The sequence below is a fragment of the Olea europaea genome, chromosome 17 (assembly GCF_002742605.1).
Source record: "Olea europaea var. sylvestris chromosome 17, O_europaea_v1, whole genome shotgun sequence".
Classification (NCBI taxonomy): Eukaryota; Viridiplantae; Streptophyta; class Magnoliopsida; order Lamiales; family Oleaceae; genus Olea; species Olea europaea.
The window spans coordinates 6178251-6192388 of record NC_036253.1 but is presented as its reverse complement, the minus strand read 5'-3'; the positions used below and the strand labels follow the sequence as shown (position 1 = coordinate 6192388).

The 14138-nt window shown below is 33.9% G+C and overlaps 1 protein-coding gene across 1 annotated transcript; it reads right to left on the bottom strand.

The window, feature by feature from the left end:
* Positions 1-2170: 2170 nt before the first annotated feature.
* Positions 2171-3586, bottom strand: LOC111366196 (chaperone protein dnaJ 8, chloroplastic-like). Its single transcript, XM_022986900.1, has 3 exons — positions 3106-3586; positions 2861-2929; positions 2171-2587 (listed from the first exon to the last, which is right to left on the bottom strand). Exons 1-3 carry the CDS (start codon positions 3298-3300, stop codon positions 2405-2407), a joined length of 447 nt encoding a protein of 148 aa, XP_022842668.1. The 5' UTR covers positions 3301-3586; the 3' UTR covers positions 2171-2404.
* Between the last annotated feature and the right edge of the window lie 10552 nt (positions 3587-14138).

Genomic DNA, 14138 nt, shown 5'->3' with positions numbered 1-14138 from the left:
TTGGACGGAAGGAAATTTTAAAAAATATATTTAACAAAGCTGGATTTTTGGGAATAATTCTATGATTAGTATCAGTTGGAATGAATATTTTGATATTTGAAGCTGTTCTTGTTACTTTTGCAGTATTTTATTTGATGGCTATTTTTAAATGAATAGTTCAATTTGAATGGTAGTTAAGACCATGAGAGCGAGGCAAGAACGCCTTGTGAAATAAATTTATCATCGTCAATACACTTTTATGACAATGTTATCTGAAACAATTTTGTTGGAAGTAAGTCAAAGTCACATCTGCAATCCTGAATAAGCAGTGCATGATCTTTGAGCTGCCCAATTAGCTTGATGCATATGCACGAAATATTATCACAGAAGTCTTTACTTCTTTTGAAAGGTTATAATCAATTTATTTCTTTGGTGAATGGTGATCGAGGTCGGCGCCCAATTTTAGAGTTTGATGCTTTATTTTGTATTGATAATCTCCAAACTTCTAAAATAACAGTGAACGCAAAAGACTATACTTTCTCTATATTTGAACAATCCAGTTTCCCCTCGAAGAGGGGGGGTGGGGTGGGGTGGGGGGAATGCTAAGAACAATAGTGAAGTAAAATAGTAGCCCAAGGGGGGGTTGTATAAGAGTGACACTGTCATTCTATTTAGGTATAATGATACTTAGCCAAGAGTAGGGGGAGTTGAAAAAAGAGTTTGTGGTCATGACTCGGGAGGGAGAGGACCTTAAGTAGTGTGAGATGTGTAGAAATGTAGAAGGATGGAGAGAGGTAGAGAAAATAATGCTGGCACCTTTCTTTTCTCGGCCAGGAAGGAAAGGAAAAATGCGATAAATGCTGAGTGAGACCAAGTGAAATCTCACTGTGACTTGGTCCTTCTTCCTGTTGGTTTTGGCATTACTCTGATTTTTCTTATATATATGGCTTATCTAAATCCCGATAAGCATGGGATCTTCCTTTGCAAACTAAGGGGCCTTAATTGCTTCATGTTTATTAATTGTAAAAGCTGAGTTGGTGTTTACTGTTTACTAAAGCTACATTGGTTTTAAAATATAAAGATTAGATGCCTATCTCATGAATCAGATTACGTAACTGTGGTCAGTGGATCGATTGAGGTTGGCTTGGTTGAGGGAATTCCTGCACTTGAAATATTTGATTTGTGAATGTGCTCATTCATGTATAATTCAATTTTGGACTTGTTTGCACGCTGCAAGTTTGCTGAGAGTGGCCCAAAATAACACGAGTGCATAAATACAACCGAGAAGGTCTTCTAAAACTGTTGCCTCAGTTGAAGGAGGCATATTCGTTGTCATTATCTACTCCTTTGTCTGACCCAATCCTCTGTTCTTTAGGGTGTGTACATTCTTATAAATGGGTTTTATCAGACTCATTTGGGTATAATTTGAAACTGATTTGGTTCAGAGCTCTTCATGTTGCTATCTTCACCTCTTCCTCTCCACCACAAAGAAAACAAATACAAAAGAACTTGAATTGAAAAGAAAAGAAAACAGAAACAAAATTTTGAAAGATGTAACCGATATCTCATGGTTTTCTGCAAGGATCTTTCATATTTTGTGCATGTATCCTTCTTTTCAAGATTATTATATGCTGCTTATAATGAAACAGCGACTTGAAAAAATTTTATTTTCTATTTTTTCCTTTCAGGAGCAAAACACCAATCTCATCAAGATTACATGGAAAAGGCTGACAAAAGAACCGAAAGACTCTCTGATGGTTCATCCATAGCTAAATGAAGAATAATTGTCTCTTGCTTCGACAACATTTTGTCACGTTGCAAAAATCTGGGTATTGGTTTTCATCTTCTCATAATATAGAAAATCTGTTATTATAAAGTAAAATACTTGCAAAAGTCTTTATTATGGGCGAAAATAGTCAACAAATGTTCTTGTACCGCGCACACCATGGTTGCATTTTTCAAACCGTAGAATTTATTGTTAGTTCAGACGAACCAGAGCAGGAAAAGGGGAAATACTTCCTGTCCATACTCTCCTGAATTGCCCCGTGTAGGGCCAATGCTGGTCCGGTATGTCTCCCAGGCCAAAGGCCAGCATGGCCAGGATCTCTATGAAGGCAAAACTCGGGCTGGGGTTGCTGGAGTTGAGTGACAGGATTCAAACATTAGCAAAGGTACCATGAAGAGTGAACTATTAAAACTAGGAAATTCCCAAGGAAATCAATTATTCGATTAACTAATGTTTATTTACATAGATTTTACAAAGCACAGTGAGCAAGAATTAAGGATATGATACCATATTCTGATTGTACTATGTACAAATACAAGAACGGATGCACAATTCTGTACAAACAACCTCAAACATCTTAATTCAGTAGAATGAAGACGTGGGCTTCCACTTTCACAAACAAAATATTAACAGTTAAGATCAAATGTAGGGGTTGATATGGGATGAGTAGTCGCGGATTCCCGCTCCTTCCCATCCCATCCATTCTTCCCAAAGATCCCAATCTTGATCGTCCATCCCTCTCATTTGTTCATCGTCCCCTGCCATGTCGTACATCTGCATCTCTGGATTGCTTAATTCTCCTCTCAAATTACTCATCACAACCTGCAACACATCAATATAAACATTATTTTCTGATGATTGTACTACATGTACATAATGGTTTATATGCACATGACGTCGTAAAATATAATTAAGTTAGAATTTCTTTAACTGAATAAAAGAAGCCTCTATTCTTTATCAGTATATAAATCGTTCTGTAAAAGTATTATTATTCATTTTTCAAAACTAAACATAGGCTCAACCATAACAAGTACAAAATATGGCTCATAATTTTTGTGCATTAGAATATCTAAAATAGTTGATAAATTTACTAACATCATAAGCTTCATTAATTTGGTGAAATTGGACGCCACAATTGCTTCCTCTGCAGACATCTGGATGATACTGAAATTAAATCGAAATCAACAAGTTAATAACAATGAAATTTCTAGAAAAAAGAATTTGTTATTGAGGGTAAATGAAATAAAAAAAAAAAATCTAGAAAAATCCAAGAAAAAACAACATATTTTTAATTCATTGATAAAAATAATAATAATATTGAGGATAAATGAAAAAAATACCTGAAGAGCAAGCTGTCTAAATGCTTTCTTGACCTCAGATTCAGAGGCACCATGATGAATCTTGAGAGTCTTGTACGGATCACTAACAGCAGAAGAAGAAACCCTAAATCTATTCTTCGCAGTCCTCTTTGATGAAGAATCCTTCAATTGAATCCAAGAAATTGATGCAGAACCACAGCGCACAGCAGCAGCCATTCCCACAATTTTTTTTATCTTAAAATCCCAAGACTTTGGAAACCCACAAAGCAAAAATCACGAATTCTTGATTCTTAGATGATTAATGTGAAAAAGCAGTATTCAGAAGGGTTTCGCTTGAATGGGTACTTGGCCAGAAAATGTGATAGGCATATATATGGCTTTTATAAAAGTATACCTCTAATAATGTGGTTGATTGCAATAATGAAATGAAAGAAATGGACAGAGAAATGTTCAATGGAGGTATTGGGAGAGCCAGAGAGAGGATGACGTGTTTACATCACATTTTCAAATTTTAATTTTGGTGTGGGGTCAATTTTGACGATCTTATCCGACCCGTGGCCTTTGGATTTGAACCGAAATGAATGGGACGTTTCCTTTGGGGTATGCTTTGGGAGTATATCCCTCCACTTTCTAGAATTTTTTTTTTGGTCCTTATTATTTTATACTTTCCTAGAGGACCCCCAAGCTCTTGTAGTTTGAGCATTTAGTTCATGTTCTTATAGGGTTTTGCCCATCATGCTTTTTCTATGAGTGATGATATTTGTCACTCATTGAGGATGATCATCATTATGTGTCCTTAAGTGCCACATAGGATGGTACTCAATATCACAGAAATTAGATAGCATTTTTTTTTTTATAGACATAAGTTTTGATTTGTTGAAAACTTTTTTATAATAATGTATTTATCATTTTTTTTCAAATGATCATACACCCCATCGAAGCTAAATCTTTCATCACGTGTCGGGAACCATTGCCTTGAAACTCAATTGTGGATTTTTTTATTTTTTTTATTTTTTTTACGACCGTAATTAAGTATGGTCACAACTTCGTTCAGAAATTCTCTAGCGCACTTCGAAAATTCATCTTGTACATCTACACGACTAATCAAAGGACACGATTCTCCATTTAATAATGTATTGTATTGAGATTTTAGAGTGTGTTTTGCTATTTACAAAAATATGGAAGGGTGTAAATATGAGATAGCAAGAGTTCATGGGAGGAAAATCCAATTAAAATAAAATGAAGATAGAAGCTGATGTGTCTTCAACTCATCCAAAAGAAACACATTTTCTGTACGTACACTTTTTGTATTACGTGGCCAATGGTTTATGTTTGGTCATACGTAAATACACGATAAATAATCATAAAAGTTGTAGAGCCTGGGATTCCAATCCAGCACCTCGGCCCCTGATGTTAAATGGCGTGGGCCCCATGTATTAAAGATCAAGGGCCGGGGCATGCGCCACCTCGATCCTGGATTGGAGCCCAAGATTTAATCCCGGGCTCTATAGCATCTCTCGTAAATAATGGATAAGATGCTCCAGACTTGGCATTCACACGGTCCCATATCAAGCTGATAACGTTATCTTGAAGTCAAATTATTAGGATATAATAAGGGTGATGCCACTTTATCAGAAAATGGTTGACAGATAAAATGACATAATAGGTGTTGACAAGATATAATTCGATGAAAAAGTTGATTGTATTAAAAAAAAAATCTAATAATGAAGTGTCATGTGACATTATGTCGATGATTATATCACTGTAGTATGATTGATATAATAACCACGTTGATCTTCGAATTTGGTGGAAACTAACTTTAATTATAAAAAATTTATTTCTTCACCGTGTGGAAATAACTCTGTTTATCACACCTCAAATTAGTAGGTGGTATTAAGGAATATGTCAAATTTGGTGAATGAGTTCTATATCTTATTTTATTAGACCAACGTTTTTAAATAAAGAGATGTGCTGGATTTATAATTAACTACTCGAATAATTGACAAACATATTACGAAGAAACTTCGCATTGATTCTACATTTGACTTTTACCATGTGCTCTGCAGTATTAAATAAGATCTACATTTGACTCACTAATTTTGATTTTTCTCCATGTAATTTGAAGTCTTCGAGCATTACTTTATTAGAACAAGTCACGCATTTTTTTGGTTGGTTTTATTTATTGAATAACAAAAAGTCATAGTAACATATTCTAATTTATTTAATATCGATTGTGTTACATTTACATTATAAATTACAGATTTGTATATCAAAGACGATGTTGCAAGATATGATTGAGTCACAATTTCACTAACTAATTAAAAAAATAAAGGACCTTACTATATGAACTTCATGTTTTACATAATATGTTACATAATGTCACATAACACTTTATTATAAGACAATTTAAAGCAAAACCAACTTTTTCATCCAATCATTTTACTATACATCATTTTCTAGCACGCTTTCGGAATGTCCTTTCATGGACAAATGCATTATTCGATCCAAAAATAAAACTTCCCCACTTTTTTGGCCACTTCACCAATATGTAAAAAATCGGTGATTTACAAATAACATTATTCATTTAAAATATAGAACAAGTTGTTCATTTGTAGTTAAATTGTAACAACCGTGTCACAGTCGTTCAATATTTTTTTAAAACATGGGTTTCATTGTAACAAACCATCTCCATCCATTTGAACATTATAATATCATAATGGTCAATTTTCGACTATTTGACTAGTAGAATATGTAATTGGACACCGTTACCTAGATTATTGTTGATCTCTACTAATGCTAGATAACATTATTCTTTTAAATAAGTTGAGAACATCAAACATATTTTTCTCAGTAAGTCTTTGTTTGAACCCCATTTTTTAGAACTCATTTCTTCTCAAACTTATTTCAATCATACATTTTATGAGATTTACAACTTTTGATCAAGCTTGGACCATACATTTCACCACTTTATGTCAAAATATACTAAAAATTTAATTTTTATCCAAATCAAAGGTGGCTAAACTAATATCAACTGCAAAACTAGACAAAGATGCAATCACATGGCAACAACGGATCCCAATCAACTGCAAAACTAGACGCGAACAAGTTTTTTTCGCTTTTGATATCTACTGCATTTAGGGTTCCAATGTTATGCCTGACTTGGAACTTCCCGTTGCCGGAATAATCTACATACTCTCTCCTTGCGAGTTCACCATTCTTATTTAATATCTTTTGAATTCTAGGTCCAATTTCTGCATTCCATTTTTCACAAGCTTCCCTTCAAATTACAATCCTTTTCATCAAATAAACCATAATTTCTTCTAGCATCGTCAATATTGGATGCTTTCTTGCATTAAGTAATGTACTATTGAAAGATTCACATAGATTGTTCAATAACATGTCACATCTAGTCCCTTCTTGGAAGTGTCATTTAGTCCATCGAGAAGCTGATTTTAACTCAATTCATCCATATGCTGCTGGGTCCAAATCCAGCATTCTTTGCATGTGTTCTAACCATTTTGGAATTGTTGTGCTCCTACTGCATCCCACAAATAATTTTTTAAAGCTGGGCCCTTATGAGCAGCACTAAAATATTATACAAGTGACGAACGCATGTTCTAGTCTCTGCATGTTCAAAGAGTTATCCAATTGCATTTACCAGCCCTTTCTGTTTATCCGAAATGAATGTCCATCCATGGGAGTTATGAATCCTTAAGCCATCTCTCAGCAATGTCAAAAACCAACTCCAATTTTCTCCATTCTTAGTCTTTTCCATTGCATAGGAAATTGGATGCATTCCGTTATTGCTATCAATGCCAACTGCAGTTAATAACTGCCCACCATGTTTTGTTTTGAGAAAACAACTATCCATCCCAATCACTTTTCTGCATCCATTAATGAAACCTTCCTTTAATCATCCTAAACATACGTAACGCCTCTTGAATTCTCCTGCACGCCCTACCAATTGAATTGTACTCCCAACATTTGTCAACCTTAATTATTGACAATAGTTAGCTAATACCCTATAATGCTATACAACACTCCCTCTTATCTTCTCCATTGCTTTTTCCCTTGTCCTATAGAACTGCCATACAAATATGTCTCCTAAATTGGCTTTCTTAACTTTATCCATAAATCCACCAAATGTCATGTTAGGTTCAGCCTTGAAATCAGAAGCATACTTGCCTGTCAAGTATGTCGAAGTTACTCTCTTATTTCTGTACACCATATTACAACTATGAACACCTTTAGAAGTCTTAATTTCGAAGCTTAACTTATCCTCTTGCTTTGTTGTATACAAAATCCATGAGCGTATTTGTTTACAAGTAGCTCTCAACCTCTTAGCATCATTCTTCAAATATTTGATCTCCCCTATTATGCCTCACTGAATGCTCGGTAATAGCATCTTTCTAAACCTTCTTTGACTCAAATATTTGCCCAGCCAATCCAGAAGAAGTAGTGTAAAAATTTAGTTAGAAAATTGAAGGCAATCATTATAGTTTCATTACTTACCAACTTTGAATATTGGATTCTCCATATCTGTCCTAGGATTGAATACTTTCTTCCTTATTCTTTTTTGGGAAGTTCCTTCTTCTTCTTCGTCATCACTATCCAAACTCCTTAGTTCATCTGAGTCGATATAATATGTGTCTGAATCCCTTACCTCCAGCTCATTTATAAAACCAAATCCAAAATCCACATTCATTTTTGGATGATCAACTACAGCATTGTCAACAAGGTCTTCATCTGTTTCATAGTCAGAATCGACAAGTACATTATCCAGTTTTACTCTTTGCTGCTCTTCATTTACACCATCATGTGATTTAGTTGTATTATTGACATCAGAAGTAGTTACATTTCGTCCAACATTGTATGTCATGGTTTCCTCCACTTGTAACCAAATTGTATCTTGATTTGCATAGGAAAAACTATCATCCCAATCATATTCTTGGTTTAGCTCATCTCTGCATTCAGTATCAAGCACCTAACATCCTTCTTTGATTGGATCAAGCCCCCCCTCCACAACTATCAATGTCAACAGATCTAAAGCATCACACTAAAAATTTCCAGCACAAACGATGTAACGCCCCGAATTCTCGGAAACTGAAGCGTTAAAATAATATTCGTTTTTTCTTTTGTTTGACCCCTTTGACACTAGCCAAAGTATTTTATAAATCTATTTTTTTTAAATATATAAAAGTATAATGGAAGGTAGTTATCTATATAACTTAGGCAAATGTAGCAAAATTTGATTTTGTAAAAGATTTGAAGACAAATCGACAGTTACGGATTTAACGACAGTGAAAGAAAAATATCTTTGGCCTGGCAAATGTCTATTAAAATTTATGAAATTTTTACAGGGACTAAATCATTCATATATGTATCACATATAAAAATTTGGGGTTTCGACGATAACGTTTGAAGCACGAAATTATTACTCGAATATGCTGGACAGGAATCTCGGATTGGACACAATGCGGTTTACTAAAACGGGCATAACTTTATTTTTAGCTAATATTTTCGAAAAATTCCAAAGGCCACTATTAGAAGACTCATAGACCTTTCAAATCCCACTGATTTCACTTAAAAACATGCACTGTAGCCTAAGTTATGCTATTTTCAACTAGAAGGACAGAAACTGAAATTTCCACCCAGCATGAAATAAAACTTCATACAAATCAATCCAACACTTTTAAATTCTTGTTAACATGCACTGTCTAAAAATGTAACAAAATAAACATTAAAAATAATTAATAAAAGTTCATCTAAGTTCCATGAAATATTTACATAAATAAAACTATTCACTAGAAATTGAAAGAATTAGAGATTGCCGAACACTTGCCACTATGCCAACCATTGCCATGCCTCGATCTTAACCTGTAAAATTATTTGTAGGGATGAGTACTATAAATAATACTCAGTACGAAACACTTAAGTAAACGGTAAAAATATATGTTTTCAGAAATGAAAACTTTGGTCAATTGTGTCACCGTCAATTTCAAGCGAACTGGTGATCAATCAGTCCGCTTACTCTTAGGTTTTGATAATCCCATTTCATTTGTCATAATCATCTCTTGTTTAAACCACCAAACGGTGATTCCATCATGAGCAACACAATAACACATTTAATGCAAACGAAAATATATAAATCTTACATCATTTACATAAGTGCCGAAACACCCCTACCTTAATGCTTGGAATTTGAAATATCCTTTCGTGTCCAAAGAATAAAATGCAGCGTACGTCTTGCCCTTTTCTTTAGAAATTTTCAGATTCAAAGTTCCTTTTTTTTTTATTGTCTATGGAAGAAGGGGCAAAATAATTTGATGAATAAGTATAATAGGGAGAGAGAGAGAGAGTGGCTAAAGAAGTTGAGCTTTCAGCTTTGAAAAATGAACTCACGACTTAAAATAAAAGAGACGGTTTCATGGCAGTGCAAAAGTGGATGTTAAAATGCACTTAGTGGGTAGGTTGAAATTGAAATTGTTTAGATAAGAGTTAAAATGCTAAATGAAGATAATTGGTGGATTTTGAATGATGGACGTGCAGGTTACTTTTCAAATATAAAGTCAGCAGTTTTTTTTCCCCCTCAAATGATGTGGCCAGCAGTTAACTGATGTGGGGAAATAAAATTAAAAAAACATGGTTAGTGGGGAGTTAAAATGATAATTGTTGGCAGTTAACAAAATGGAGATTAATATGCTAAGATAGGGTTGGTTAAAATTGGAGGTTACAATGGATAATAAAGTGGGGATAATGGATAAAAATTGGAGTTGTAATTTTATTTTCAAATGAATGATCGGGGACGGTTTTGGCATTGACAAAAATGGAAGTTTATTAGAAATGATAAGTTGGAGAATAAATGATGGATGATGAAACATGCAAGTAATTTGTCCAATTTCAAAAAAAAAAAAAATAGTTTACATAATGGAAACAAAAATGGTAGTATTAAAATAAAGTGTGTCGTAAGAAAAATAATGTAACCAAATTAACATAACATTTTGTCGGTTAAAAGCAATTTTAACACCTTGTAAAATTTAAGAAAATCAAGTACGTGGAATTTTACTTTCGTAACCAAAATTTAATTTGAACTATTAGGAAGTGTCGTAGCGACATAATAATATAACCCAAATTATATTTGAGTCCTATAAGAAAATTTTATTTGAAACAAAACAAAACACATTTTTTTTTCCGGTCGCTACAAACGAGGAAGATAATATTAGTAGGCTAGATTTAACTAAACTGGTGAATAAACAGTTCATGTTCACTCATTTTAAAAGCATGTAAATAAATGTACAAATCTGTTTATACAAATCTATTTATCCCCTCTGTTTGATCTTTCATGATGATCCCTTTTTTTTTTTTTAACATATTTAAAATTAATTAATATAGTTTTCATATAATGCATCTCTCTCTGCTTAGTCGTGTACCATATTCAAATAATTGAATCATTGACTGCAAAGCTAAATGGAAAATAATTAACCTATACATTAGTTTTGCAATTATTAGACTTAGCCTTATTGTCAATAAATTTGAGGATATCTTCATAAATCCCTCGTTGCCGTTCCTTTTATCTCATCACTAGAACTGCAAAATAATTCAATCCATTTCCCCTTCCCATCGGACAATGTTAATTTTGATAGACTTCTCCTTCTTAACTAATTTTACTGAGATTTACTTTTCTCAATTACATCTTATGTCCATGCTAGACATGCCCCCAACCACATAATGTTATAAACTGTCATGTCACAATTTATGATCCATCCGTGCCATATCTAGACCAGCAACACACCAATCTTCACAAATCATTTCTGTCGCATTCATGACACTATCTTAACATCCATTTTACCATTACAATATCCTAGAATTTCAAGGACACTTGAATGTGAAACAAACATAGTAGGTACAAACTTGAATATCTCCCTACTCTTATAAATAGACACTATAACACTCATTATCCCTTCATATACTGATGGGTATCAATCTAAACAAAGAAAGAACAATATAAGGAATGTAGGCAGCAATTTATTGATTCACTAGAAAGGAAATAAAACCCACCGGTGTCAACATTGCAATTGCCGGTGTCGGGATGACAGAGGGAAGGTGGTAATGTAATGGGTTCAAATGGTTGCTTCTTTTCTTTGGAAGATTTTGGAAAAGTGAGGTTTGATGTGGTTTAATCGATTTGCGGATTTTGTTGGCCACAGTATAACTCTATGCAAACTACAAGGACTTTTCCCTAAAAAATTATAGTGACTTGACTAATTTACCCTTTCCAAATAATGTGAGAGAATTTCATGCATTTTTTTAACGATGAAATTAACGGAATGTGACGGAAAGGACCACTTTCATAAGAAAGGTTTGAAATAACGGTACAAATGCCAAATTTGAAACGATATGGACTATTTTATCAATGAATGCAAACGATAGGGACGTTTTTTGCTAATTATCCTTTAAAATGAAACAAAAAGGGGGATGATGAATTGGAAGGGAGACAAATTGTTGAGAGATTCCACAACTGATGATATTTTCTTAGATTGTGCTACTTGTACATAAAAATGGTAGATTACATAAAATGATGTGGAGTGAAAATATTGGATGAAAAAAATGATTGTGTTCTAAATTGACAAATGATAGAGCGACATATGGTATTATGTAATACATTATGTAAAGTTTGATGTACATGTAGTAAAATCTTATTTTCTTCTATCATTTTCATGCCATATATTAATTACGGTATAAAATGAAGATTAGAAATCTAAAGAGAGATGTAGAATGCATCTGTTAAGGGAAAAGACAAAATCCTTCACTTTCCAAATTAAGTTTAGTACGCATCTTCTGACGAAACTCTAACATGATCATATGGCAGCCACAAAACAAATAAACTTGGATCCACGCTCCATAACATTATGCCCATGTGACAATTTGGCCGAACCCCTATGGTCAAACCCATGTATTGGGGTTGAACCCTCATGGACAAGGTGAGATGGGTAGGGGCTCTGCAAATAATCTTCTATACAGAACCCTCAATAAATTATTGATATGACAATTCACTACAACATCCATTGTACCAAGTCAAAAGGTCAAGTCAAAAGTCATATGCTTCAAGTTTAGGCAACAAAAAGGGTTATAACAATAAATGCATTTGATTGATTGAAGCCCGTGATAAGAAGCCTCAACCATTTGGATATGACCATGTATCTTTTTATCTAACGGCTTTTTATTATTTCCTTCTACTACAAAAGCTCACACTTTGTCCCATTTAGAGATAATGTAAGTTTAGACTCTCATGTTATAACTTTGCTCTCTACATTCAATCATATATACTTCCAAAGTCAAACCCCTTTTTCACAAGAGGATTATATCTAAGGCATGTCCCACATTCAAATACTTATTTCATCAACTAACTTGACCGTTGAAATACATGCAACTGCCTCTCCCACTATCGAAGCCGGCCACGTATGGCTAACGACTTGCCATAGTGTGCAGGAGCAAGCTTATATGAATGTGAAAAACCTTGGGATCTATTGGCCACATCCCTCTACAAAAACCCGAGGTCAACAAAGTTCAAGACAATGCTATAAATCAAATATTAATATTCAAACCTTTAAGCGATAAGGGCTCTAGCAAAGATCTTTATTAGTATAAATCCAGTAACATTTCATCACATTTGTTTCCTAATATGCTCAGAAAATCTTTCGATTTACATTAAAATTTCTTCTTTAGATCCCAATGCACGAAAAGTGGTGCAAGAATGAGGACTTAGAGCTCTAATTTTTGAATCACTTAAGACTTGTTTGACATGACTTTTAAAGAGTTAAAATTTGTTTTCAAGATTAAAAACTGCTTTTGAATATAGTCGAATAATTTTTTAAAAATTATTTGTCTGACTAAAAAAACTTTTATAAGAGATTGACCAAATGTAATTTTTTTCTTCCATAAAATACAGAAGCAAGAGCAAAAGCTATATAAAATATTCACGATATATACAGATACATAAATTCATTTCAATATAAATAAGTTTTTTCTTAATTTTCCAATGTACATATACACACTGTTCCTAACTTGAGCATTAACTTGTGCCAAAATAGTTCAAGCATATATCTGGACAATTTTTGGTTTGCAAATTGAAGAGAGAGTAGATCCTTAAAAGAGTTAAATAACACATACCAAAAATGCTTCCCAACAATTATAGAAATACATTGACGCCTCAGACTACAAAATTGAATCAATATCCCCTAGCTACATAGTGAAAATAAACGAGGTCTTATCGTTCAATATTGAAAAGAAGTACAAAGAGATTAGTTACAAACCATAAAACCTTAAAATGTAACCTTAATCAGGAAAATACTAGAATGCCCTCAATGACGAAACTAAATAACAATATTCGGGGGTGAAGTCAATGCCCGGCAAGCCCATCTAGAATTTATTTTTTCCTTATATTGGGTGGCCGCTTGAGCCCATGTTGGCCCCACCACACTCATCTGGATTCCTGAATTAGCAACTAAATGTTACATCTAACACCACCATCAAACTCATGATGACAAGCATAGAGAGTTTGCCGAAAAGGAAAAAAATGATTTTATGTATGACTTCATACGAACTGCTAAAACCAACTGAATAAAGTAAGATATGTCTTCTCCCGTACAAATTACTATTCCCTTATAGTCAGGGCTACAGTCACTCACAATCCCCCTCGATGCAAGGTTGAGACAGGTCACTTGATCAACTTACACTATCAAATCAGCTTAACCCAAACCTAACCAAAGCAATACAAATCTCGAATACCAAATTCCAGATAAAATGGACTCAAACGCCAAGCCCAGATTGGTGCATGCAAATATCAAATTCCATATCCATCCCAAGTCCAAATATCAAATTCTTGTCCAACATGATGCAAATACCAAATTTCACCCCTGGCATATATATGCCCCAAACAAAATCTTGACAACACCAAACAAGTGAAATAGAAGGAAAAAGGTGCCCAAGAATCCACTTAAGTCCAACAAACTAGTCTTCATTAACAACTAACCCAATCAGCTCCATGCAGCAAC

What these genes read in the sequence shown, in the direction of transcription:
- LOC111366196 (XM_022986900.1), bottom strand. Translation starts at nt 3,300, where the DNA reads ATGGCTGCTGCTGTGCGCTGTGGTTCTGCATCAATTTCTTGGATTCAA. An exon ending in TTAGACAGCTTGCTCTTCAG is followed by an intron (nt 2,930 to 3,105) that starts GTATTTTTTTCA and finishes ATTTAATTTCAG; the next exon opens with TATCATCCAGATGTCTGCAG. An exon ending in AAATTAATGAAGCTTATGAT is followed by an intron (nt 2,588 to 2,860) that starts GTTAGTAAATTT and finishes GATGTGTTGCAG; the next exon opens with GTTGTGATGAGTAATTTGAG.